At 48.7% G+C, this 27,436-nt stretch overlaps 1 protein-coding gene and 1 long non-coding RNA gene across 3 annotated transcripts in view; both read left to right on the top strand.

The window, feature by feature from the left end:
- The first annotated feature begins 273 nt into the window (after window positions 1-273).
- Window positions 274-925, top strand: C13H1orf202 (chromosome 13 C1orf202 homolog). Its single transcript, XM_089311916.1, has one exon. The coding sequence runs from the start codon at window positions 413-415 to the stop codon at window positions 782-784; it is 372 nt and encodes a 123-aa protein (XP_089168042.1). The 5' UTR covers window positions 274-412; the 3' UTR covers window positions 785-925.
- Window positions 926-1,852: 927 nt separating this feature from the next.
- The window catches only part of LOC149122632 (uncharacterized), a 45,405-nt gene continuing 19,821 nt past the window's right edge, over window positions 1,853-27,436 (top strand). The window contains exons 1-3 of one of the 2 annotated variants that reach the window (XR_016219044.1): window positions 1,853-2,050; window positions 2,661-2,761; window positions 2,918-3,020. This is a non-coding gene — a long non-coding RNA (uncharacterized LOC149122632). Of the gene's footprint in view, window positions 2,051-2,656; window positions 2,762-2,917; window positions 3,021-27,436 lie in introns of both variants that reach the window. The other variant, XR_016219043.1, reaches the window with a different exon arrangement.

The following is a 27,436-nucleotide window of genomic DNA, read 5'->3' as shown; positions in this document are numbered from 1 at the left end:
AAAAAAGGCAGGGAGAAAAATCTTATCTTTGTATTAGTGTTTTCTAAACCTTACATTTGCAATCAGGAGAAAACTACTGAAAAGAAAAATAATTGTAATCCCCCAAGGGTGAGGCCGGAAGAAGATCAGGGGTGAAGCCCACAAAATATCGTGGCCTTCAGTGGCTGAGGGTGGGGCCGCGGCCTGGAGCGGAGGATGGGCACCGCTGGACATTGTGGGGTCACCACGCGTTCGGGTTTCCTTGGCAACCTGTGCAGCTGGTGGCGAGCGCATTCCCCGGGGAGGCCGCCCAGGGGCACGCCAGGAGCCCTTTTGCGACCTGGAGGCCGCGGCAGAGGTGCTCAGCCCGTTAGTTCCCGAGACTCAGACCCTGGCTCGGCGCCCGGCGCGCTGCAGGAGGCCGGGGCCCTCCATGGCGGACTCGCGGCCCAGCGGCCCTCGGCGCGGCGGCGCGCAGCACGAGCTGCTGCAGAAGATGGTGCGCCTCGAGCGGGGCTGCCCGCGGCGCTCCGAGCCCGAGGCGGCCGGCCGGCGAGCGGCCTCGGGCGACGCCGGCTCCTGCTCCGGCTGTTGGTGCTGGAGGCGGCTCTTCCGACCGGGGGCGGCCCGCGCGGGCCCGCGCAGGAAGAAGGCCCAGGAGTCCGGCCTGTGGGGGCCGCTGAGCCTGCAGAGGCTGTTCCAGAGGCTGGCGACGTGGAGGCGCTACCTGCGGAGCGGGGGGCGACCCCAGAGGCTGGAGGAGATCCCTCTGCTGGTGCTGGACCGCGAGCAGGACGGCGACTAGGCCGCAGCCGGGTGGCCCCTGCTGGTGCCCGAGACCGGCCCGCTGGCCGCGGCCGCCTGCCCTCCCGCTTCCCGAGAAACTGGCCCCCATTCCGCATCCTGAGCATTGGTTTTATTTTGTAAACAAAGGCAAGAAATGAAAATAAACCCAACACTGTATGAACGAAAGAACATGCATTTTGGGGGGAACAAATTGAGGTCGGTTATGAGGTCAGGGCTCCATCCCACGGGGAGGAGGAGGAGGAGGAGGAGGCTCCCCCCAGGCCTCCAGCCTGCCTTCTGCGGGAAGCGCATTAGCTTAGGAAAGAGGGTGGGAGCAGGCCTGGGTTTTCTCTCTTTGCAATACCCTGGAGGATTTTTCTTTTTTTAAATTCGAGATGCTGAGCTCCTCATTCCGCATCAACCAGAGCAAGTCTTCTGTTTATAAGCCATTTGTGAATCCTTGTAGATGGACGTTAGAACCAAGGCTTAGCCATGGGACTGGGGCGTTTGCAAGCTAGTGCTCCAGATAAAAGAGCAAAGGCAGAGGACTCCAAGAGACGGCCTCTCTTTCTTCATCAACAGAAGCCTGGTAATGCTACTCTGACCTTTCACACGGGTCAATGTGGAAGTAAAACACTAGAAGTGATAGAGCCACACACCTTAGCAGTATTTTTGTTTTTTAAATATTATTTTTTAAAAATTTATTTGAAAGGCAGAGTTACAGAGATGCAGAGAGAGAGAGAGAGAGAGATCTTCCATCTGCTGGCTTACTCCCCAAGTGACCATAACGGCTGGAACTGGGCTGATCCAAAGCCAGGAGCCAGGAGCTGCTTCTAGGTCTCCCATGCAGGTGCAGGGGCCCAAGGACTTCTGCCATCTTCTACTGCTTTCTCAGGCCATAGCAGAGAGCTGGATTGGAAGTGGTGCAGCCATATGGCATGACAGTACTGCAGGCGGTGGCTTTACCAGCTATGCCACAGCACCAGTCCTAGTATTTTTGTTTTAAATATTTATTTTTATTTATTTGAAAAGCACAGTTGAGAAAGAGAGAGCGAGAGAGAGATCGGTCGGTCTTTATTCCCTAAATGGCAACAGCTGGAGCTGGGCTTATCAGAAGCCAGGAGCTAGGAGCTTCACCCAGATCTCCCACACAGGTACAGGGGAGTTAGCAGGGAGCTGGATTGGAAGTGGAGCAGCTGGGACTCGAACTGCTGTCCATATAGGATGCTGGTGCTGCAGGTGGCTGCTTTGCCCACAAGGCCACAGTATAGGCCCCACCTCTAAGGTATTCATTAAACTGTTGTAACTCTCTTTTCTGTAGGCTATCTCCAGACGGCCATCCACACCCGCCTTCTGCCCTTACTGCCCCAGCTGGCCAGGACTGCCCTTTGTACCAACAAGCTAAAAACGCCATCAGTGGGACTACTCTCCACTTCCGGTTGCTGCTGCTAAGGTGGTCTTGGAATTCCTGATGACTTCCAGGCCCTTGGTTTAGAGTCAGTCTCTGGACATGAAGGGAGCAGACAGGGTTTACTGCAGTGATGGGGGAGTGGTGATGACTGGCCCCTGGCAGGAAGCTAGGGAGCTGAGTGAAGCCGAAAAAGTAAAGCGTAGACCAGAACTGAGGCCCCGCACGCCAGGATCCGTTATAATCTGACTTGGGACTGGTCAGGTGGATTTTGTATTTTGCTAGCATCTTTATTCCTGCCATGGTGTAGATAGCTTAAGTTATTCTATACACCTGTGACAGGAGAAGGCCTTCTTTAACCTGGGAGGCTGGTAAACCTCACCTCAGGTTCTGTTCTTACCAGAAAACCCATCCTGTTGTCTTGCCTACAGCTGATTGGGCCAGGGATTCCCATGATGCCTCAATTTAAAGCTAATTCCGTAGGTAGCACCCGGATGGAAACTCCCTGCTCGGAGAGATTGAGGTCAAGGAAAAGGAGAGTCTGCTGGAAGACTGCCAACTCGTGGACTTCAGAATGCCAGGACGCAGGTACTGTGGAACAAGATGTAAGAAGCTGCAACTGTTTAGCATTTCTTGTGGTTATTTCCTTCAGGAAGGAAAAGCCGAAGCACAGCTAATTCTCCGACACTTAATTTGCATGTGGCCGGACTGTTCTGTGGCCTGGGTGCTACTTCCTCTCCCTAGGTGAGGGCAGTTGGCCTGAATTGTCGCTTGGATCCGTCTCCTCCAACCAGAAGCACCACCAACGTGCGTCTGCTCTGTGTACAGTATAAACACAAGGCATAATGTAAGTGCTTAGCCTAGAGGATTTGTTGTGGTGCTTTAATGTGTCTTCTGTCTTCCTTGTGTCCTAGAAATCTTGAAGCCCGACGTTTTTGGTACCACCATCAGTGTTCTCTCAATTCCTTCCAGCTTTGATTATCAAGGGGCCCTCCCAGGGCGAGAGCCATAGCTTGTGCTAGGTTTGCGGGGTTGATACACAAACAGGTGTCTCCACTAAAGCCCAATTCAGAAACGCAGCCCTTGGGTGCAGATGCTGCCTCAGCATGATGAGGTTGGGCACCTGCCGGTGGTTCCGGCCCGGTTGCCCCAGTCACCCAAGGCCAGGGATTTTACAGGACTCCGTGAGGCCAACTCTCCTCTCTGCTCCCTGGGGCTGGAGTTAGCACCAGTATGAGATTGATTTCTCCTGTATCCATCCTCTTTCTAGCACAAAAACCTGCACAACAATAAAACCTTGCAGGGCTTCCTAATTGAGGGATTTTCAGCTGAGTGTGGGTATTTCGGAAATGTGCCTCTTGGCCAGGGAACATAAGGAGGTTGCCATGGGGAAGTTCTCTTAGGTGCCTCTTCTAGAAGCTTTTCTAAGGAGCCTTAGAGTCCCTTCAGGGAACTGCTTCAGGCCACTTCAAGGGCAAAATGTTTGCTGTAAGGAAGCCCTGGATTGGAAGCTGGCCGACCTGAGGCCACTCTGGCATGGGCTTCTGGCCTCCCTCTCCTGAGCTCCGCTCCCAGAGGTCTGCCCAACTCTGTCTCACTGTTGATAGCTAATGGCTTGGTAGTGTCCAGCCAGAGCTGAGGGCCACAGCCTGGCTGGCTGTAACGACCACCATCCCTGCTGGGGAAGCCTGGCTCCTTCACAGACAGGTGGCCAGCCTTGGAGTCCAGCTGCTGTGGGCTGGGGTAGGGCTAAAGCCGCTGGCTAAGAGAAGTTACAATTGCTACCCTGGAAAGGCAGCGGGGGTGGTTTGGGGGCTACGGAGTTTTCATGAGAACACACCGTTGGGTCAGGCAGGCACCATGATTGGCATGTTTAGTCTGACTCGGTGAGAGTCATGGTTGCACCTGTGGTTAAGTCCAGAGGTGGGCACCCAGAGAGAAGGAGGATGTCCGTGTTTCTGCACCACAACACCTCAAGATGGGGTTTTGGGGTTTCCCCAATGAGTGGCTCACCCTTCCCATTTATTTAGCAGTGACATCACTGTGGTCACCTGTAGTTCACTGGTGGTCTGTGTTTTTGTCTTTTTTTTTTTTTTTTTTTTTAGATTTTATTTGTTTGAAAGGCAGGGAGATGTCACCCTGAGTACTGGGTGGTGGGAGTCATGGGGGGAATCTGTGGTGCTAGGGGTTGTTCTTGGAGAAGAGAATGCAAGGGAAAGCTTCAGTTGCTTTAGTGGGTTACGGCATGGCTCTCTGCAAGAGAAAGGAAGGAGGTCTGTTTGGGGTACGCTGAGGAGCACAAGAGGAGGAGCCTCGGCTCTGCCCGTAGGTTGTCCTGCTGCTCCCAGCACTACTCAGGGTTAGGTCCAGGAGGTGAGGCCAACTTCTGCCCCCTGGAGGAGAAGTAAGTTTGAAGATGTTCCCCTAATTTTGTTTAATCTATAAAGGCAGAACTTATTTCATACAATTCAGTAGTCTCTAACTACTATGAGACTTGACTTTTTAAAATTTTAAATTGTAAAATACACATAACAAAATTTACCACTTTAGCCTTTTTTTTCAGTGTCAAGGTCAGTGCTGTTATGTATATTTACATGTTTGTACAACCAGCCCCACCATCCAGCTCCAGAATTCTTCATCTTCGTAACTCAAACGCCACACTCAAAAAATAACTCCAGCTCTCCATGGCCCTCCCCTCAAACCTTGGCCACCACCATTCTGCTTTCCATGTCTTGCATGAGTGGAATCATGCAGAATTCGACTTTGTGATTGACTCAATTTAGCATCATCCATGTTGTAGTGTGTGTCGGAACTTCCTTTTAAGGCTGACAGTATTCCGTTGTTTTTGTTGAACTACTCATCCGTCAGTGGACACGGTTGTTTTTACTCTCTGGCGCTTATGAATAATGCTGTGTGGACGTGCATTTACAAACACCTCTTCGAGTTTCTGGCTGTGAACCCTGATGTGGATGTGCTACACTTATCACACACAATGTGCACATTTTTCCCCATCTTCCATTGGTTGCTTTCTTGCTCCATTGGTTGTATCCTTTGAACTGAGGTGTGAATTATGATGTAGTCCAATTCATCTGTGTCTTGTCACCTGTGCTTTAGTGTTCTAAGAAGTCATTGTCAAATCCAGTGCCATGAAGCTTTCCTCCTTATGTTTTCTTCTAAGAGTTTTATGCTCTTACGTTTGGATTTTAAATCCATTTTGAGTTTGTTTTTGTATACAGTGAGGTCTCTTTTCCCGAACACTGCATTTAAACCCCTGTACTAAGAGACTTGAGCAGACTGTAACATGGCTTCTAGCAGCCTCAGGCCGTGTCCCTGAAACAACCCTTCTGAGTTCCTGCTGGAGGAGGTCAGGGCTGTCAGAAGAATTTAGCTTGTTCTGCCCGACATGTGAAGATAGGCCCCCAGCCTTCCTTTCTTGGAGCATTAAGGGGCTTACCATCATGAGTCTTCGCTCTGTCCCCCTGAGATAAACAACTCAGGAATGTCTTCCTGAGGCCCCCAATGCCTTTCCTTTGACCGGGGCCTCGTCTCCCAGTGTCGGTGGGAGGTGCAGTCCCAACACTCATGGTTGCCAGCCTGCAGACACACAGGCAGCAGTCACATTCACACCGAGCAAGCAAGCGGCCCTTTGTCATTGTTCTGCTCCCTGCTCTCCTGCTGACCCATTGTCCCTCCAGAGCACCAGTCACCTCTGCAAATGGAATGGCGCTCAGCTCTTTCTGTTGATTCTTCCAGTAGTTTCTGAATATAATTATTTTCATTGCTTTAGCTAATGTCAGGTTTATTTTACCTTTGACAATGACATAGGTAAGGATCCAGTGCGATTCTTTGGCATTTGGGATACCCAGTTTTTCCCAAAGTATTTGAAGATGAAACTGTTTTAAAGACAGAGGGAGCTTATTCAAAGGACTCATAGGTAAACCTTTGGAAAACGAGAAATCCTTTCATGAGGCAAATAATTCCCTAATTTAAGACAAGACAAACATTTTCCTAAAATTAGGCTTTTAAATGGTTTGCTATTTTTGTAGGGAGACTCCCAGTTTACCTGTTTAACATCTCATTTAGCCCTTATCAGAAAACTGGGGTCATATTTGAAACACGTGTGTGTGTGTGTGTGTGTGTGTGTGTGTGTGTGTGTGTGTAGAGGGGCTGTCTTGTTTAATGAAGGAGCTGTTGGCTGTTACCATAGGAATCCAACTGGAGCTATTGCCCTCGACAGTTGCACTGGTCTCTCAGAGGTGCATGGTTACTTCTAATTAACTTAATACATAGAAGAGTAACTCTATACTAAGTAGAGTTCAACAAATTGTGTGTGTGTGTGTGTGTGTGTGTATAAATACTGTTCCTCACCAGATTTTGATTTGTATTTTGATTTCTTCTATGACCCACTGTTCATTTAGGAGCATGTTGTCTGTCTCCATGTGTTTGCATATGCTCTAGAGAGTCTTGAGTTGTTGATTTCTGGCTTCTGAGAGGAAAGGCCACCACAAAACACACCAAACACTGGAGTAAGGGAAAAGGTTTATTGTTGGATGGGGGAAACCAGAAGGCTGCCTCCCCATGCACAGAGAACAACAGCCTGTACTGGGAGAACAGGTCTTACATAGCTTTGCAGAGGTAAGGAAGTGGGAGTGGCAAATCCTGTTAGGGTGGGGGTGGAGCGGACACTTGTGATTGGGCTGTTTGGTCACCTGATTTCTAGTAAGCCAGGGTGATTGTAGGAAGATGGCACCATTTTACTAACATCTCAATCCAAGTGGTCAGAGAAGGTACATGGTATGACTTAGATTTTTTTTGATTTTGTTGAGATTTGGCTTATGGCCTGACCTGTGGTCTGTCCTAGAGAAAGTTCCATGCACTAGTGAGAAGAATGTGTATTCTGCAACTGTAGGATGAAAGGTTCTGTAGATATCAGTTAGGTACATTTGGACTATAGTGTGGATTAACTGTTTCCTGGCTGACTTTCTGTCTGGTGATCTGTCCATTGGTGAAAGTGGTTGTTGAAGTCCCTCATTACTATTGTATTGGAGACTGTCTCCCTTTAGATCCTTTAACATTCCTTTTAAGTAGCCGGGTGCCCTGTAATTAGGTGCATATACATTTATAATAGCCACATCTTCCTGTTGATTTGACCCCTTAATCATTGCATAGTGCTCTTCTTTGTCTCTCAACTTTTGTGTTAAAGTCTATTTTGTCTGATTAGGAAGCTATACTGGCTGGCGCCACGGCTCAATAGCCTAATCCTCTGCCTGAGGCGCTGGCACACCGGGTTCTATCCCGGTCGGGGTGCCGGATTCTGTCCCGGTTGCTCCTCTTCCTGTCCAGCTCTCTGCTGTGGCCTGGGAGTGCAGTGGAGGATGGCCCAAGTGCTTGGGCCCTGCAACCCCATGGGAGACCAGGAGAAGCACCTGGCTCCTGGCTTCGGATCAGCACGGTACCAACGGCAAAGGAAGACCTTTCTCTCTCTCTCTCTCTCTCTCTCTCTCTCTCTCTCTCTCTCTCTCTCTCCACTCTGCCTGTCAAAAAAAAAATAATAATAAAAAATAAAAAAGGAAGCTATACCAGTTCTTTTTTTGTTTCAGTTAGCGTGGGATATATTTTTCTACCGTTTGATTTTTCAGTCTGAGTATATGTTTGTTGATGTTACTTTTATTTTTTTTAAATTTACAAGCAAGATTTATTAGCGTCAGAGACCTCTAGCCATAGGGGCATGGAGGGGGCTCCAAGAGGGGAAAAACCCGAAGTGCCTGATGTTGTCAGGTTTCTAAGCACAATTTTGGGGGAAAAACAAAAACTTGACAGATGGACATTCAGTTACAAGGCAGGGACAAAACCCACCAAAAGACCTGATTTGCAATCTTTTATCCTGTCTGGCTTGCTCATGATAAAACAAAAAAGCCATCCATAAGGGTGGGGTAGGTAACTTGCTTTTACAATAAACTGTGAGGTCAGTAGGATGGACTCACCACTCCCTTGCTATTCTCAAGGTAAAATTGGAGATTCCTAAGGAATCTAATTCCTAAGGCATTTTTGACCTTGCTGAAGACAACCCTTGGGGAAGGCAGGCACTCTACACCCCAAATGTCCACTGTACTCACCCTTACTATCAACCCTCTGACTCCTCACATTCCCCCCTCAAGAAGAATGGACCCTAACTCCTGTTAGAGGAGCTGGGCGATGGTCTCTCTGGCTGCTTCATACTGGAAAGGGGCATCACTGGAAACGGCAGAGGGTTCCAGCAGGAGGTGGTTTCTCGCGGGGCAGGAATGGCAGTGCCAGCTTGCAGAAACTGCTTCCGTCTGAGGTTTCATGTGCATGGCCACCTAGCGTTTCACTGTGTCAAGTCTGGAGAAAATGAATCTAACAAGCAGTTTAAACTCAAGAGTCTAAAACCAAGGACAGGGTCATTATTAGAGGACCTAAGAAAGGTGCTGTCTAAACCACCAGCAAGTTTTCCCATTGAGAGGCAAACAGAAACTGACAGAAGGGGCTTGATATTAATCAGGTGGGCTTTAAGGCCTGGCTAGGTATGAGGTCCAGGCCTATTTAGTGATATTTCTTTGTTTTATTTTAAATTTTTTACTTAATAAATAGAATTTTCATATTCATTTAAGAATATAGTGGTTTTCCCCCATACCCACCCTCCCACCCCCACGTCCATCCTACCACCTACTCCCTCTCCCATCTTATTCTTCATTAAGATTCATTTTTAATTGACTTTATATACAGAAGGCCAACTCTATACTAAGTAAAGATTTCAACAGTTTGCACACACAATGTAAAAAGTACAGTTCATGTTTTATAGCTAATTCTTATAGTACAACTCATTAAGAACAGAGATCCAACATGGGGATTAAGTGCACAGTGACTTCTGTTAATTTAATAATTAACAATTATTATTGTTAATTAATTATCTAATTAATTAAAACAATTAATTCCAATTAATTAATATTTAATAATTAGTTATGATGTCAGTGATCACCTGCAGCTCTTACCATAAGCTGCCAAGGCTATGGAAGCCTTTTGTGACCACAAACTCCATCAGTATTTAGACAAGGTCATAAGCAAATTGGAAGTTCTCTCCTCCCTTCAGAGAAAAATACAACCTTCTTTGGCCCCTTCTTTCCACTGGGGTCTCATTCACAGAGATCCTTCATGTAGGATATTTTTTTGCCACAGTGTCTTGGCTTTCCATGCCTTAAGGGATGACTCTGAGATCAAAGTGTTACTTAAAGTGATTGTCATTCTGTGAGTCTGCAGTGTGGACTGCTTCCCATGTTAGACATTCTTTCCTTTTTAATTCTATTATTACCAGGCACTTGATGCTATTTATATGATCTCTTTAACACTTAATCTTATCTATATGTTCACTTTAACAATTAAGGTGGTGTTTTACAGCTTTACAGTTAGAAATTTCCTCAACCCTCTTATTCCCCCTCTTATTTTTTACCGATCTATTTTCAATTGACTTTATATATATATATATGATCCACTCTGTTAAGAGTTCAATATATGTTGAGAAAAGAAAAAAATAAAAATAAAACTGTTGCTCGACAGTCAAGATGAGGGCTGTTCAAATCATTGTTTCTAAATGTGTCAATTTCACTTCTGCAGCTTTCATGTTAGGTATGCTATTCTCACAGATCAGGGAGAACATATAGTATTTGTCCCTTTGGAACTGGCTTATTTCACTAAGTTTGAAGTTTTCCAGATTGGTCCATTTTGTTGAAAATGACTGGATTTCATTTTTTTAAACTACTGTGTAGTAGTCCATATTATACATATCCCATAACTTCTTTATCCAGTCTTTGGTTGATGGACATTTAGGTTGATTCCATGTCTTAGCTATTGTGAATTGAGCTGCAATAAACATTGAGGTGCAGATAGCTTTTCTATTTATTGATTTAATTACTTTTGGATAAATTTCCAGGAGTGGGATGGCTAGGTCATATGGTAGGTCTATATTTGGATTTCTGAGGTATCTCCAAACTGTCTTCCATAGCGGCTTTACCAGTTTACATTCCCACCAACAGTGGGTTAGGGTACCTTTTTCCCCAAATCCTCACCAGCATCTGTTGGTAGACTTCTGTTTGTAAGCCATTCTAACTGGAGTGAGGTGAAACCTCATTGTGGTTTTGATTTGCATTTCCTTGACAGCTAGTGATCCTGAACAGTTTTACATGTGCCTGTTGGCCATTTGGATTTCTTCTTTTGAAAAATGTCTGTTTAAGTCCTTGGCCAATCTCTTAACTGGGTTTTTTGTTTTATTGTTGTGAAGATTCTTAATCTCTTTGTAGATTCTGTTTATTCTTTATCAGTTGCATAGTTTGCAAATAATTTCTCCCATTCTGTCAGTTTCTCTTCACTTTCTTTTGCAGTACAGAAGCTTCTCAGTTTGAAGCAATCCCATTTGTTAATTTTGGCTTTGACTGCCTGTGCCTCTGGGGTCTTTTCCAAGAAATCTTTGCCTGTGCCTATATCTTGCAGGGTTTATCCAATGTTCTCTAATGATTTGATGGTGTTGGGTCATAGGCTTAGATCTTTAATCCATGTTGAGTGGATTTTTGTGTCAGGTGAAAGGTAGGAGTCTTGCTTCATGCTTCTGCATGTGGTAATCCAGTTTTCCCAGCACCGTTTGTTGAAGAGACTGTTTGCTCCAGGGATTGGTTGCAGCTCCTTGGTCAAATATAAGTTGGTTGTAGATGATTTATTTATTACTGATTCAATTTCTATCTTGGTTGTAGGTCTGTTTAGGTTTTCTATGTCTTCATGGCTCAATTTAGGTAGTTTCTATGTGTCCAGGAATCTATCTATTTCTTCTAGGTTTCCCAGTTTGTTGACATACATCTCTTTGTAGTGGTTTCTGATGATTATTTTTATTTCTGTGGTGTCTGTTATTACATTCCCTTCTTCATCTCTTAATTTTATTGATTTTGGTCTTTTTTTGGTTAGTTTGGCCAATGGTGTGTCAATTTTGTTTTCAATTTTGTTTTTCTCTAATTATTTCTTCATTTCTACTAGTTTTGGGTTTGGTTTGCTGCTTTTCTAGATCCTTGAGGTACATTGATAGTTGATTTATCTGGTGCGTTTCCAGTTTCTTGATGTAGGCACCAATTGCTATAAACTTTCCTCTTAACACTGCTTTTGCTGTATCCCACAAATTTTGGTATGTTGTATTGCCATATTCATTTGCTTCCAGAAATTTTTTGCTTTCTCTTTCAATTTCTTCTACGACCCACTGTTCATTCAGTAACATGTTGTTCATTTTCCATGTGTTGGCATATGATACAGAGATTCTTGAGTTGTTGATTTCCAGCTTCATTGCATTGTGGTCTGAGAAGATGCATATATGATTTCGATTTTTTTTTTTTAATTTGCTGAGACTCACTTCATGGCCTAGCATATGGTCAATCCTAGAGAAAGTTCCACACTAGAAAAAATGTGTACTCTCTGACTGTAGGATGGAAGGCTAGTTCTGATATTCTTCTGTTTCAACTATTCTATTGCTAAGACTTTCCACTGCATTTTTTATTTGGTCTATTGAATTCTTCATTTCTAGTATTACATTCTGGCTTCTCTTTTAAAATCTCAATTTCTTGTGATCCTTGTTCCCGCGTGAGGTGTATTGTGAAGTGGCCCCCTCAATCGATGGGTGTGTGCGTGAAAGGCAGATGCAGCAGTCCCCTGCTTGCACTCAAAAATGTAAACAATCAATATGCCTTCTCCCCACTGGCTGTAGGTCCAGTTGGGGGGAGGGGATGAGACACAGAAGGACCCTGGCATGCCCAACCTCTCTGCCCATTCTGCTACAATTTCTTCTTCCTGCTTGGAGTTTCAAATGCAGTGCATTCCACCAAGCTTCCCCGCCCACCTCTGTCCGCAGCTCCGTGGACGTGCGAGCTCTCATCTGGTTCACTGGAGGCAGTGGCGCCAGTCTTCTCACTCGGTCCCTGCAAAGCTCGTTTTCTGCACATTCACCTGCACATTCACTGTCTCTCCCTCCTCTTTGCCACCCCAGTGTGGACCTGAACAGTCTCTGGGCTCCTGAGCCACTCTGCATGGACTTCTCATGATTCCACCACTGGTTTGTATCCCCTCTGCTAACTATCTGTTCCTCCCATCCCCCTGCATGACTTGGAACCTCCCGCTGCTATACCACCATCTTCCTCTCTCATTTGCCATGAGATGTTTCTTGTAGGCAGAAAAATAGATGTTTTTTTTTTTTTTTTTTTTTTCATCCAGCCAGTCTGTATCTTGTAACTGGAGGGTTGAGGCCATTTACATTCAAGGTAACTATTGATAAGTAGCGACTTGGCCCTGCCATTTTCCCATAGATATTGTTTACTTTGGATTCCTTTGTACTTTTACTGGGAGATTTTTCTGCCTTCACCTTCTTTGAAAATGAAGACTGTGTTTCTGTGTTCAGCACATCCTTAAGCATCTTTTGTAAGGCTGTACAAGTGGTGACAAATTCTTTGAATTTCTGTTATGGAAGATTGTTATTTCACCTTCATTCATAAATGAGAGCTTTGCAGGGTACAGTATTCTGGGTCGACAGTTTTTTTCTCTAAGGACTTGGACTATATCTTGCCATTCTCTCTTAGCCTGTAGGGTTTCTGATGAGAAATCAGCTGTGAGTCTAATTGGAGATCCTCTGAGAGTAATCTGGCATTGCTCTGGTGGTGCACATTTTAGAATCTTTTCTTTATGTTTTACTGTGGAGAGTTAGACTGCAGTGTATCATGGTGGAGATCTTTTCTGGTCATGTCTAGGAGGAATTCTGTGTGCTTCCTGTACTTGGACATCTTTCTCCAAATTAGGGAAGTTTTCTATAATTATTTCACTAAAAAAGGCATTCTAATCCATTCTCTTTCCATGCCTTTTGGAACTCCTAAGACCCATATGTTGGGTTGTTTGATAGTATTCCATAAGTCTCTGACACTGTTCTTAGTTTTCCATTTTTTTTTAGTCTCTGAAATTTCTTGATTTGTCTTCTAATTCAGATATTTCTTTCTGCCTTACTGAGTCTGTTCTTAAGGCTTTCTACCATATTTTTATTTGTTCTATTGAATTCTACCAATATTTCATTTTGATTTCTCTTTAAAACCTTAATTTTGTGGGAAATTTTCATGTCATGTATGGATTTCTTTAGTTTGTGGATTTGCTTCTAATTACTAAGTAACCCTATGATCAATTTTTTGAATTCTGTTTCTGGCATTTATTGAATCTCTTTTTCACGTTCTAGTATTGAAGTGTTATTTTTTGGGGGGAGTGTCACGCTGTCTTTATTCTTTTTGAATGGTGATACTTGTTGGGTTTGTGTGTGTATGGTTTTTTGTTTGCCTTTTTTACCTGTGTTGGCTTTTATCTTTGAACTCTGCCTCCATGGCTTAGTGGAATGTCTGCTCTTTGAGTGGATACCAGAGGCATGTGTTGGGCGTGGACAGGGAGCTCTGTTCAGAGCTCCCGAGTGAGGAGAGTATACAAGGTGACACCCAAGTTGAGTGTGGTAAATTTTTTTTTTTATTAGAGGGGAGGTTTGTTCTGCTCTTTTGGTATATTCTCACACTCACATTCTTTGCTCAAAGGAGGACCAATGCCTGGGCACTAACTGTAGTTAGTATAATTTTTGACTGCGTTGCCACAAGGACCACACAAAGGATCTATGCAGTCCTCAGTGAGCACAGATGCGGCAGCAATGACCTTCACCAGGGAATCGGGGAGCCCTGAGCATGTGGAGCTGCTCACAGTGACTGCCCAAAGTCCTAGCCACACCCTGCACCCTCCCATGCAGCCACCGTGTTTTCACAGTCCTGGCACACAAGACTCGCACAGTCATGAGCTCCCAGCCTCCTATCAGTTCTCCCAGCCACACTCAGATGTCTCTTGGCTGGTTGCTGGGCATGCAGACGAGAGGTGGCACGGCTGTTAAGTTTGTCTAAACGGTGCCTGACCTCTCTCTGCTAGTTGCAGGATGCTGGTGCTGGGTGCTCCGGGACAGAGACGTGTGCCCACTGTTTTTTCCCTTGAGGTTGGCAGGTACACTGTCACCCACAAGGTTCCAAGACAGACCCTGCCAGGCTTTTCCTGCAGCTTTATTGCCAGTGGCTTAGGCTACTGCAGTCTGATTGCACCTTACTCTCCACAGCTGGTGCTGAGGCTTTCGGCTGCTGGGCTCTTGAGTTGTGCGCATCCACACTCTCCATGTAGGTCCACAGTGTCCCTCTAATATGCATGGAGTTTCCTCTGCCATTTTCTCCCTGACTCTTCTCTGAGATTGCACTCTCTGTGTTTTGTTTTTTTTTTTTTTGTTTGTTTGTTTTTTTTTTTTTTTAAACTATCTCCCCGTAGACTAGAACAGTCAGCTTCCTGTGCCTTTTTAACAGAGCAGGGTGGCCGGCACCGCGGCTCACTAGGCTAATCCTCCACCTGGCAGTGCCGGCACACTGGGTTCTAGTCCTGGTCGGGGCGCTGGATTCTGTCCAGGTTGCCCCTCTTCCAGGCCAGCTCTCTGCTGTGGCCCGGGAGTGCAGTGGAGGATGGCCCAAGTGCTTGGGCCCTGCACCCATGGGAGACCAGGAGAAGTACCTGGCTCCTGGCTCCTGCCTTCGGATCAGCGTGGTGCGCCGGCCACAGCACGCCGGCCGTGGTGGCGGCCATTGGAGGGTGAACCAACGGCAAAGGAAGACCTTTCTCTCTGTCTCTCTCTCTCACTGTCCACTCTGCCTGTCAAACAAACAAACAAACAAAAAATAGAGCAGGGTGACGTATTGACTGGTGCGGAATCCCAACCCAGCAGAGAGTTGCCTTGCTTCGTTGTATTCTACATGTCTATTCTCGTACTGGTATACCAGGCTGTTTGGATTATAGCTGCCCTGTAATAGGCCTTGAAATCTGGTGTTGTGATGTCTCCAGCTTTATTTTTTATTGTCTAGGATTTCTTTAGCTATTTGGGGTCTCTTGTGATTCCATATGAATATTAGGGTCTTTTTTCCAGATTGGAGAAAAATGCCTTGGGTATTTTGGGATCCTGTTGAATCTCTAGGTTGCTTTGAGTAATATGAACATTTTGATTAGATTAATCCTTCCAATTCATGAACATGGGAGAGTTTTCCTGTTTTTGGTATTTCTTAATGTTCTGTAATGTTCATTGTAGAGATCTTTCACATCTTTGGTTAAATTTATCCAAAGGTATTCAAATGTTTTTGTAGTTCTGTAAACGGGACTGATCTTCCAAGTTTTTTCTCAGTCATGGAATTGTTTGTATATACAGATGTTACTGATTTTTGTATCTTGCAACTTTATTAAATTCTCTTGTGAGTTCCAATAGTCTCGTAGTGGACTCTTTTGATTCCCCTATGTATAAGATCATGTCATCTGCAAACAGGGATGAGTTGGTTTCCTCCTTTCTCATTGTGTCCCTTTAATTTCTTTTGCCTAATGTTTCTGGCTGAAGCTTGCAGAACTATGTTGAATAGTAATGATGAGAGTGGGCGTCCTTGTCTGGTTCTGTGTCTTAGTGGAAGCTCTTCCAGCTTTTCCATTCAGTATGATGCTGGCTAAGAGTTTGTCATAAATTGCCTTGATTGTGTTGAGGAATGTTCCTTCTATACCCAATTTGCTTAAAGTTTTCATCATGAAAGGGTGTTGTATTTTATCAAATGCTTTCTCTGCATCTATTGAGGTAATCATACGGTTTTTAATTCTTCAACTTGTTTTTTTGTTGTTGTTGTTGTTGTTTGTTTTTGACAGGCAGAGTTAGACAGTGAGAGAGACAGAGAGAAAGGTCTTCCTTCCATTGGTTCACTTCCCAAATGGCCGCGATGGCTGGTGCTGCGCCCATCTGAAGCCAGGAGCCAGGTGCTTCTCTTGGTCTCCCATGCGGGTGCAGGGCCCAAGCACTTGGGCCATCCTCCACTGCCTTCCCAGGCCACAGCAGAGAGCTGGACTGGAAGAAGAGCAACTGGGACAGAACTGGCGCCCCAACTGGGACTAGAACCCAGGGTGCCAGCGCTGCAGGTGGAGGATTAGCCTATTGAGCCATGGTGCCAGCCTCTTCAACTTGTTAATGTGATGTTTATTAAAAGTTAGTGTGATTATTAAATGTTAATGTGATGTTTTATAAATCAAGTTGCGTATCTTGAACCATCCATGCATCCCTGGGATGAATCCCAATTGGTCAGAGTGAATGATCTTTTTGGTTTGTTGCTGGAATCAATTAGCTAGTATTTTCTTTAGGATTTGTTAAAAAATATTTATTTTGAAAGTCAGGGTTACACAGAAGGAGAGGCAGAGAGATATAGAGGTCTTCCATCTGATTGTTCACTCCCTAATTGGCCACAATGGCCAGAGCTGCACCAAACCAAAGCCAGGAGTCAGGAGCTTCCTCCAGGTCTCCCACATGGGTGCCGGGGCCCAAGGACTTGGGCCATCCTCTACTGCTTTCCCAGGCCATAGCAGAGAGCTGGATTGGAAGGGAGCAGCTGGATTCAAACCAGCATCCAAATGGGATGCCAGCACTGCAAGTGACAGCTTTACCTGCTACACCACAGCACCGGCCCAGGATTTTACCTCTATGTTCATCATATTGGTTTATAGTTGTCTTACTTGCTATAACTTTTTCTGGGGTTGGAATTAAGTTGATACTGGCCTCATAGAAGCAGCTTGTAAGGATTCCCTCCCTTTCAATTTTTTTTTTTTTTTTGACAGGCAGAGTGGACAGAGAGAGAGATAGAGAGAAAGGTCTTCCTTTGCCGTTGGTTCACCCTCCAATGGCCGCTGCAGTCGGCATGCTGCGGCCGGCGCACTGCGCTGATCTGATGGCAGGAGCCAGGTATTTCTCCTGGTCTCCCATGGGGTGCAGGGCCCAAGCACTTGGGCCATCCTCCACTACACTCCTGGGCCCCAGCAGAGAACTGGCCTGGAAGGGGGGCAGCCGGGACAGAATCCGGCGCCCCGACTGGGACTAGAACCCGGTGTATGGGCGCCGCAAGGCGGAGGATTAGCTTAGTGAGCCGCGGCGCCGGCCTCAATTGTTTTTGAATAATTTAAGAAGAATTAGAATTAGTTCTTCTTTAAAAGTTTGGTAGAGGGGCTGGCACTGTGGCATAGCAGGTTAACACCCTGGCCTGAGGCGCCGGCATCCCATATGGGCGCCGGTTTGAGACCCGGCTGCTCCACTTCTGATCCAGCTCTCCGCTATGGCCTGGGAAAGCAGTGGAAGATGGCCCAAGTCCTTGGGCCCCTGCACGCATGTGGGATACCTGGAGGAGGAGGCTCCTGGCTTCTGGCTTTGGATCAGCACAGCTCTGGCTATTTCGGCCAATTAGGGAGGGAACCATCGGATGGAAGACACTCACTCTCTCTCTCTCTCTCTCTCTGACTCTCCTCTCTCTGTGTAAATATGACTTTCAAATCTTTAAAAAAAAATAATTTGGGGGGCCGGCATATTGGCTCACTTGGTTAATCCTCTGCCTGTGGCGCCGGCATCCCATATGGGTACTGGGTTCTAGTCCTGGGCAGTGGAGGATAGTCCAGGTGCTTTGGCCCCTGCACCTGCATGGGAGACCAGGAAGAGGCACCTGGCTCCTGGCTTTGGATCGGCGCAGCGCTGGCCGTAGCGGCCATTTGGGAAGTGAACCAATGGAAGGAAGACCTTTCTGTCTGTCTCTCTCACTGACTACAACTCTACCTGTCAAAGTTTGGTAGATTTCAGCAGAGAAGTCATCTTGTCCTGGGCTTTTCTTTGTTGAGGGTCTTTATCATTTATTCAATCTTGGTCTTGGTTATTTGTTTATTTAGGTTTTCTCCAACTTCCTGACTCAATTTTGGTAGATTGTATGTGTCTAGAAATCTATCAGTTTTATCTAGATTTTCCAGTGCACTGGCATAGAGTTCTCAGACAGTGGAGACTGAATGACATTGGGGATTTTAGAGAGAACACCAATTCCCTAAAGAGAATATTAAGATAGGAAGAGGGGATCCGGATGGTGGGTAGGTCCAGAGTGATCTTTCTTGCTATTCAAGCCAAGCATGATAGTGGCCTGAGGGACAGCTGGGGGCAGATTTTATAAGCACCGTGCACAGACAGAGGTGGCAGACCCACACAATAGGAACCAGACAGAGTGGGCTTCAAGCTCAGAAGGCCCCTGGCGGTCCTGTGAGGTTCTGTTTTCGTGACTGGTCACTTGCTAGTGGTCATCTCGCTTTTGGAGCATCGTCTCTGTGTCCATGGTGGGAAACCCTGCTGACCGACGCGGACCCTGGAGTGTGCTGTGCCATGTTGTGGCATGCAAAGCCTTGATTCTCTGTCTTTGCCAGGCTGTAGCATGTGGTCTTGGGGAAGCCCCCCTGCACCAGCCCCAGCATCAGCTAAATTGCAAATGAGAGGAGGAGAGAGCAAACTCAACTCAGCCAAGGGCAGGGGCAGCACAGGGGGATGTGGCCTGGAGGGTCCCACAGCCCTGTGCTTGCACGCCAGCTTGCTCCTCCACAGTTGCTTGGCCACAGCAAAGGTGTTCTGCCCCTCTGTGTCTCGGTTCCACATCCCTGAAGTATGGATGGTGATCTCTGAACACGAGAGGGTTTGGTACTGTAGGGATAGAGTCCCTAGCTTGCTAAATATCGGTTTCTCACTCTGGCTTGCTTGCTTGCCAGCCGTAGGGCCATGACAGGCCTCATTCTGGACCAGGAAGGAGGCAGGCCGGGTCCTTGAGAACAAAGAAAGTAAGCTCTCCTGGAATTTCTGACCTTCTGCTCCCCACCAGCTCCCCGGGCATTTATGGCCCGATGCTTCCCGCCAGTGACTCCCCACTCCCCGTGCCATCCCCTCTGTGTGGCCTTCCCACCACATAACGTATATAGCCTATACGTTTAAATGAACCAATGAACATGTTAGGTCCCAATACCTTGCCATATAGAGAGTGAGAAGGTAACCTACATAGGAGATGACCTGCACCCTTGTAAGTGTGAGGCTATAAAAACCTCTTATGCAAACAAAAGGGCCTTTTGCCTGTGCACTGCTAAATGGCTGTGTGCGGGTAGGGGGTCCCAGCTGGCTGGTAACAAATAAACTGCTTTTGCGTCCTCGACTGTGCCTTGTGCATTGATTGGGAAATTTGGACACAACAGCACGGGGCAGGTGCTCCAGAAACTCAGCTCCTGCTTCCCAGTGATGCTGGTATTTATCTTGGGACACTCGGCTTTAGCAAGTCCACTTTGGTTTTCTCTCAGCACCTGTGCTGCACATCTTGTTTTCCTTCCTGCTAGGCCCACTCTACTTGACTGGAGAGCTTGAGATGAGAGAACACGAGTAGAGAGAAGCAGACTTCTGTGTGTGGCTGCAGCCCCTCGCTCTCCATCCCCATTCCTCAAGTCGGGCGGGCAGAGCCTTGGGGATGTTGGTTAGAAGGGCAGGCTAGTGGATCTGTGCAGGATTGCTGACTCAGACTCCTGGGCAGGGATGCTTAGGGGAATGCTGTGGTGTTTTTTTTTTTGTTTGTTTTGTTTTTTTGTTTTTGTTTTTTTTTTTTTTTTTTTGACAGGCAGAGTGGACAGTGAGAGAGAGAGACAGAGAGAAAGGTCTTCCTTTGCCGTTGGTTCACCCTCCAATGGCCGCCGTGGCCGGCGCACCGCGCTGATCCGATGGCAGGAGCCAGGAGCCAGGTGCTTTTCCTGGTCTCCCATGGGGTGCAGGGCCCAAGCACCTGGGCCATCCTCCACTGCACTCCCTGGCCACAGCAGAGGGCTGGCTTGGAAGAGGGACAACCGGGACAGAATCCGGCGCCCCAACCGGGACTAGAACCCGGTGTGCCGGCGCCGCTAGGCGGAGGATTAGCCTAGTGAGCCGCGGCGCCGGCCTGGTTTTGTTTTTAACAGATTGTTTTAAAAAATTCATTTGAGAGTCAGAGTTATGGACAGAGAGAGGGAGAGATAGGGAAAAAGGTTTTCAGTCCACTGGTTCACTATCCAAATGGCTTCAGAGGGGGAGCTGGGCCAATCCAAATCCAGGAGCTTCTTCCAGGTCTCCCACGTGGCGCAGGGGCTCAAGCATTTCCGTCATCTTCTCTGTTTTCCCAGGCTGTTAGCCGAGAGCTGGATCAGAAGTGGAGCAGCTGGGACTTGAACCCATGCCCACATGGGATGCTGGTGCTACAGGCAGAGGCTTAACCTACTATACCACAGCACTGGCCCTAGTTCTGTTTTTTTAAGTTTTCTTAAAGATTTATTTTGTTTGAAAGAGAGCTTCCATCTGCTGGTTCACTACCAAATGACCGCAACAGCTATCTGAAGCCAGGAGCCTCATGTGGCTGTCTCAAGGAGGACAGGAGGCCAAGTACTTGGGCCATCTGCTGCTGCTTTCCCAGGCCATTAGCAAGGAGCTGGATTGGAAGTGGAGCAGCTGGGACACAAACTGGCTGCTCCTAGTGGATGCTGGTGCTGCCAACAGCAGCTTAACCTACTGCACCACAATACCGGCCTCTGGAGTCTGTATTAAGAAGCTTCTAGATGCCAGCATTGTGGCACAGCAGGTTAAGCCACCACCTACATCCCATGTGGTCACTGGTTCGAGTCTTAGCTGCCCTGCTTCCAGTCAAGTTCTCTGCTAACGTGCCTGGGAAAGCAGTGGAGGGTGGCCCAAGCTTGGGCCCCTGCCACCTACGTGACAGATGGGATTCTGGTCTCCTGGCTTTGGCCTGGCCCAGCCCTAGCCATTGCAGCCACTTGGGGAGTGAATCAGTGAAAAGAACACCTCTCTCCCTGGTCCCCCCTCAGACCCCCACCCCACAGCTCAGCTTTTCAAATAAAAAGTAAATTTTAAAGCTTCTGGCTTCTGGATGCTTGTTCGGGCAGACAGCATGGAGCACACCCTGGAGGGTTGGGAACTGTAGGAAAAGCCGCAGTGGACTGCCGGCTGTCTCTCCCAGGAGCCCTTTCCCAGGCTGTACCCTGCATCTGCAAGTGGACTCGGCACCTCTGCATGGAGCCTGTAGGGAGCGACAGTGGGACCAGCAGCGCCCCCTTGTGTATGGGACGAAAGGCGGCTCCAGAGAGGGCCATGAACTTGTCCAGCCTGTCACAGGCCTGGGACTCTGCGGTTTCCCGGTTTCCCGTCTTCCCGCATAGGCCAGTAAGGGGGCGTCTGAGTGGATGAAGCCTCACCTGCAAGCCTCTCTGCCCAGGCCCCTCGGGCCCCTGGGGGGAAGGCGAGGAGGTGGCTATCGGGAAGCATGGCCGTGTCAGTGTTTCTGGAAAACCTGGGACATCTTAGAATCTGAATCTCTGAGATTGCAGGAATTTGGAATTTTTTTTCCTAATTATTCTCACATTGTGGTAAACCCCAGGTCCCCAAGCTGTCAGCCAGTGATCCTGGTTGATTGCAGACTTAAGGCTGCTTCCTGCTCCTCAACTGTCCTGCTTTGGGAAGCAGCCTGGGGGAGGGGAAAGGTGACCTTGACATTGTGGTAGCCTCTAAGCACGCCCTCCGGAGGCCACAGAGCTGAGCTCCCAGGCCAAACAGAGATGGCCATGTGACAGGACATGTATGGAATCGTTTAAAAACCTTCAGCCCCAAGCAAGGAGAATGGGATGGGGTCGGTAACACACAGAGAACGGGTTCAGGCGGGGCGGGCTGTCCACCTGCAGTGCTCGTCAGGGTGCAACCTGGCACCGCGGGCGAGCGAGGGGCCTGGAGCTTGAGCTTTGTTAGCTTCGTGGAGAATCCTGTTTGTTTCTCTGCTTTCACTAGTCAACTTTTATTGATTTCAAAGATTTATTTGAAAGGCAGAGTTTCAGAGGGAGTGGGACAAGGAGAACTTCCATCCGCTGCTTCGCTCCCCAAATGGCTGCAGGGCTGGGCATTGGGGAGCGAATCTGGGAGCTTCATCCAGGTCTCCCACGTGGATGCAGGGGCCCAAGTATTTGGACCACCCTCTGCTGGTTTCTCGGGTGCATTAGCAGGGAGCAGGATCGGAAGTGGAGCAGCTGGGACTCAAACCAGCACCCATATGGGATGCCGCGTTAGAGGCGGCAGCTTAATCAGCTATGGCACAGTGCTGGCCCCAGCTTTTCCTACTTTAAATAAATTACCCGAGAGGAACAGTTTTGGAGGGAACAAAGCTTGTTTCAGCTTAGTTTGGAGGTTTGAACTGTCTTTATTTGAAAGGCAGGAAGGTGTGAAGAGATCCTTCCATCCTCTGGTTTGCTCCCCAAATGCCTGCAGTAGCCAAGGCTGGGTCAGGCCACAGCCAGGAGCCCAGAATTCCACCTGGGTCTCCCACATCGGTGACTGGACCCCAAATAGTTGAGCCATCACCTGCTGCCTCCCAGGGAGCTGCACTGGAACCCGAGGAGCTGGGACTCAAACCAGGCACCTGGTATAGACATAGACCTCCCGAGCACCCTCCTACCCACTGCACCAAAGGCCTCCGCAGGTGGCCCTGCATGGCGGGCTGTGCCTCCTCTGTCTAGGGACCTGTGAAAACAAAAACTCCCTTCATGACAGCTGTCTCCACATCTAGATCTTTTTCCATACCCAATTAAAATGATTCCTGCATACGTCTTGAAACAGTGACCAGTTTAAACTCATGCCCACTGCGTGTACTTAGTGTATCGCAGACTGTGGTGCCTCACCTGCTGCGTTTCTCTCTCCTGACCACGTCCAGGGGGCAGGAGGGAAGCTGAGCTCCATGTGCCTCGGGAGGGGCTCGTGCCTCCTTGGCTTTCATCTGCCCCATCTCTGTGGAGCATCCATGTGAATACTCATTTTCTCTGTGTCTAATATCTCACTGGCGGCTTACTTATTAACTGTATACTTATTTATGAATGTTGTCTATTACAAGCTATTAGCTTTTTAAAAATTTATTTGAAAGGCAAATTTACAGAGAGGCAGAGGCAGAGAGAGGAGAGGTCTTCCATCTGATGGTTCACTCCCCAAATGGTCACAACACCTGGAGCTAAGCTGATCCAAAGCCAGGAGCCAGGAGCTTCCTCAGGGTTTCCCATGTGGGTGCAGGGACCCAAGCACTTGGGCCATCTTCTACTGCTTTCCCAGGCCATAGCAGAAAGCTGGATCACAAGAGGAACAGCCGGGACTAGAACCGGCGCCCATATGGGATGCCGGCACTTCAGGCCAGGATGTTAACCCACTGCGCCACAGCACAGGCCCCTCTATTTCTTTCTTTACAGTGAAAATTTCAAACCATTAAGGATCTTTTATCTCCAAGGTATTTGATTGTTTTCTTAGCTATTGTGAATGGGATTGTTCTTAGATGTTTTTTCTCAGCTGTGGTACATCAGGGAGCTGGATCAGAAGTGGAGCAGCCAGGACTCAAACTGAAACGCATCTGGGATGCTGGCACTGCAGGCGGCAGCCTTACCTGCTACACCACAGTGCCGGCTCCAACTATTAGACATTGAGCCAAGGTAATGAAAATGCTAAGTTTGGCTTTGCTATATGCTTGCTTGCTTGCCTTTTTTTTTTTTTTTTTTAATATGACAGAGTGGACAGTGAGAGAGAGAGACAGAGAGAAAGGTCTTCCTTTTGCCGTTGGTTCTCCCTCCAATGGCCGCCATGGCCGGCGCACCGCGCTGATCCGAAGCCAGGAGCCAGGTGCTTCTCCTGGTCTCCCATGGGGTGCAGGGCCCAAGCACTTGGGCCAGCCTCCACTGCATTCCTGGGCCCTAGCAGAGAGCTGTCCTGGAAGAGGGGCAACCGGGACTGAACCCGGCGCCCCGACCGGGACTAGAACTCGGTGTGCCGGTGCCGCAGGCAGAGGATCAGCCTATTGAGCTGTGGCGCCGGCTGTTTTTTGTTGTTGTTGTTGTTGTTGTTGTTTTTTGTTTTTTAAAGAATTGTTTATTTGAAACTGAGGGTTACAGAGAGAAGAGAGGGAGAGACATTCCATCCACTGATTTACTCCCCAAATGGCTGCAAGAGCTAAGGCTGGGCCAGGCCAAAATCATGAACCTGGAACTCCATCCAGGTGTCCTGTGTGGGTTTCAGGGGCCCAAGCACTTGGACCAACTTCTGCTTTCCCAGGCACTTTAGCAGGGAGCTGGATTGGAAGTAGAGCAGCAAGGGCCAGCGCCACAGCTCAATAGGCTAATCCTCCACCTAGCGGCGCCGGCACACCGGGTTCTAATCCCGGTCGGGGTGCCGGATTCAGTCCCGGTTGCCCCTCTTCCAGGCCAGCTCTCTGCTATGGCCAGGGAGTGCAGTGGAGGATGGCCCAAGTGCTTGGGCCTTGCACCCCATGGGAGACCAGGAGAAACACCTGGCTCCTGCCTTCGGATCAGCGCGGCGCGCCGGCCACGGCGGCCATTGGAGGGAGAACCAACGGCAAAAGGAAGACCTTTCTCTCTGTCTCTCTCTCACTGTCCACTCTGCCTGTCAAAAAAAAAAAAAAAAAAAAAAGTAGAGCAGGAAGGACTCGAATTGGCACTCATTTGGGACGCCAGTGCTGTAGGTGGCAGCTTAGCCCACTGCACCACAATGCTGCCTTCCTGTTTGCTTTCTGTAGCAGAATTACATTGTCTCCAAAACAGAAAAACAAACCAGAAATTCAACAGAAAAAAGTTGCAGAGTGTCCTACAGCAAGCACGCACCGAAAGGGTGTTGTGGAGTGGGAGCAGCCTCCACAGCAGGTGCTGGCCGCATCCTGGGAGAGGCCTTGTTTCCCCCTAGCTCACCTAAGCTCTGTACTGGGGATGAACCACAGCCAACGGCAGCACAGCCCCGGGGCAGGCTGAACCCTGACTTGTCACACGGCCCCCAGCCTGCAGCCGGTGCAGTGTCGCTGCTCCACACAAGTGTCTGCTTCTGCGGGGCCGCTGGGGACTTGAGAGGACGCCCTCGTGGAGCCCGACTCACACGAGAGGGCACCCACCCACCCAGGGGGGCAGGCAGTGCCAGGGCATGCTCTGGGTTTCAGGGATGGAGAGGCAGTGGACCCGCGGGGGCTGCCTTGCAGAACCGTGCGTGAAATTCTTTCAGATCTTGCCAGCGCCCCCTGGCATGGGCATCCAAGGTGTCCATGGAAGGCTGGACCAAGGGTGAATCTGAGGGCAGCGGCCCGCTCTGCTGGCTGGGTTCTGAGAATGCAAACACTTCCTGGGCCAAACTGGTCACGGCAGCCCTTCCCTTCCTTAGGTAAATCCTCCCTTCCACAGTGAGCTTCGGCTGACTTTTGCTGCACACAGGCTGGGACTTGTCAGAATTCCCTCTGGGCCTGGGCCCTGTGACATCCATATGCAGGGAGAAATTGTAAGTGCGAGGATGGGAAAGGCCCCAGCTTGCAACAAGGCAGGTGGAGTCAGATCCGCTGGGGCCCGTGAGCGCCGGGGGAAACGCCCGGGCTCTGCTAACATCGGCTCTGTTCTATCAGCCGCGCATGTGTAGCACGAGGGACTTTGAGCCGGCACAAGGCCCAGTGCTGCGCTCTGACCCACACGCAGAGGAAAAGGTGTGGGGCGACGCAGGCTTAGGGAAGGGGACCACGTGACAGCGTCACTGCCGCTTTGCAGCTCCCAAGGGCCCTGGTTTCAGCAGGTTTCCTCCACATGATAGCAGTCATGCGCAGGCCGGCGTGCAGCCCGTGTCTGTTAAGCAGTGGCTCTGCTCTAGTACGCTTGCAGCTTAGCTCATTGGCAGCCCACCAGGGCCCCCGCCGTGAGCTGTCGGCGGCGTTTCCGTGTGGTGGGCGTGAGCCGGGCCTCGGATGGCAGGTGCGTGGGCTGAACGTGAAGCCCTGCGCGGAGAGGCCGCTGGCTTCCTCCTCCTCTCCTCAGAGAAGCGATCCTGTTCTTTTGCGGTGAGAATGGCATCGTCTCTCACTCACAAGTGATCCACGCACGTAGATACTTCTACACGAAAACTGTGTCGCTGTGGGACGTGATCTGTTAACCCCTTATCCTGACATGTATTATCAGCTACATTTAAGGGTCTAAAATGTTTCTTTTGCTAAACGCAATAAAATAACTACGAAGATTATTCCTTAAAATTTCTCAGTCCTTTCCCCTCTCACCTCCACTCTGCTCCTTAGGCCTTTTTGTTTGTTTGTTTGTTTTTAAGATTTATTTATTTATTTCAAAGGCAGAGTTAGGGGGAGGGGGAGAGAAGGGGAGGAGGAGAGAGGGGGAGAAGCGATCTTCCCAAATGGCTGCAACAGCTAGAGTTGCGCCAATCTGGAGCCAGAAGCTTCTTCTGGGTCTTCCACACTGGAGACCAAGGACTTGGGGCATCTTCTGCCTTTCCAGGCCATAGCAGCTCTGGAAGCGGAGCAGCTGGGACTTGAACCAGCGCCGGCACTACGGGCAGAGGCTTTACCTGCTACGCCACAGCACTGGCCTCCAGTATATTTATTTATTTATTTTAAAGATTCTGTAACTGCCTTTCAAATAAATGAGAGGCAGAGAGAGAGTCTTCCATCCACTGGTTCACTGCCCAGATGGCCACAAGGGCCAGAGCTGCGCTGATCCAAGGCCAGGAGCTTCTTTCAGGTCCCCCACACGGGTGCAGGGTCCCGAGGACCTGGGCCATCTTGCAGTGCTCTCCCAGGCCACAGCAGAGAGCTGGATCAGAAGAGGAGCACCCAGGACTCAAAGGTGCCCATATGGGATGCCAGCAGTGCAGGTGGCGGCTTCACCCACTATGCCACAGGCCAAGTTACAGAGGAAGAGACAGATCTTCCATCCGCTGGTTCACTCCCCAGATGGCTGCAACAGCTGGAACTGCGCTGATCTGAAGCCAGGAGCCAGGCACTACGTCCGAGTCTCCACGCAGGTGCAGGAGCCCAAGCACTTGGGCTCTCTTCAGCTGCTTCCCTAAGCCATCAACAGAGAGCTGGATAGGAAGAACAGCCAGGATGCTGGTGCTGCAGGCAATGGCTTAGCCTGCTCTGCCACGGCACTGGCCCTTAAATTTCTTTAAAGGTTCAAATAATTGGCTGGTGGTGTGGTGCAGGGAGCCAAGCTGCCACCTGTGAGGTTGGCATCCCATACTGGAGCACTGGTTTTAGTTCTTGCTGCTCTGTTTCCAGTCTGGCTCCCTAATACCTGGGAAGACATTGGAAGATGACTCAAGTATTTGGGCCCCTGCCACACATGTAGGAGACCCAGATGGAGTTCGGGGCTCCTGACTTTGTTGGCCTGGACTGGCCCTGCCTGTTGGGGCCATCTGGGGAGTGAACCAGCAGATGGAAAATCTTTCTCTATTTCTGTGTCTGTCTCTCCTTCAAATAAATTAAA

This window comes from Oryctolagus cuniculus, chromosome 13 (genome assembly GCF_051225735.1).
Source record: "Oryctolagus cuniculus isolate XC-2025 breed Fujian yellow rabbit chromosome 13, ASM5122573v1, whole genome shotgun sequence".
Lineage (NCBI taxonomy): Eukaryota > Metazoa > Chordata > Mammalia > Lagomorpha > Leporidae > Oryctolagus > Oryctolagus cuniculus.
This window is presented reverse-complemented; position numbering and strand designations above follow the sequence as displayed.

Bases quoted from the DNA above. Each gene is read 5' to 3' on its own strand.
- C13H1orf202 (XM_089311916.1), top strand. From the start codon at position 413: ATGGCGGACTCGCGGCCCAGCGGCCCTCGGCGCGGCGGCGCGCAGCAC.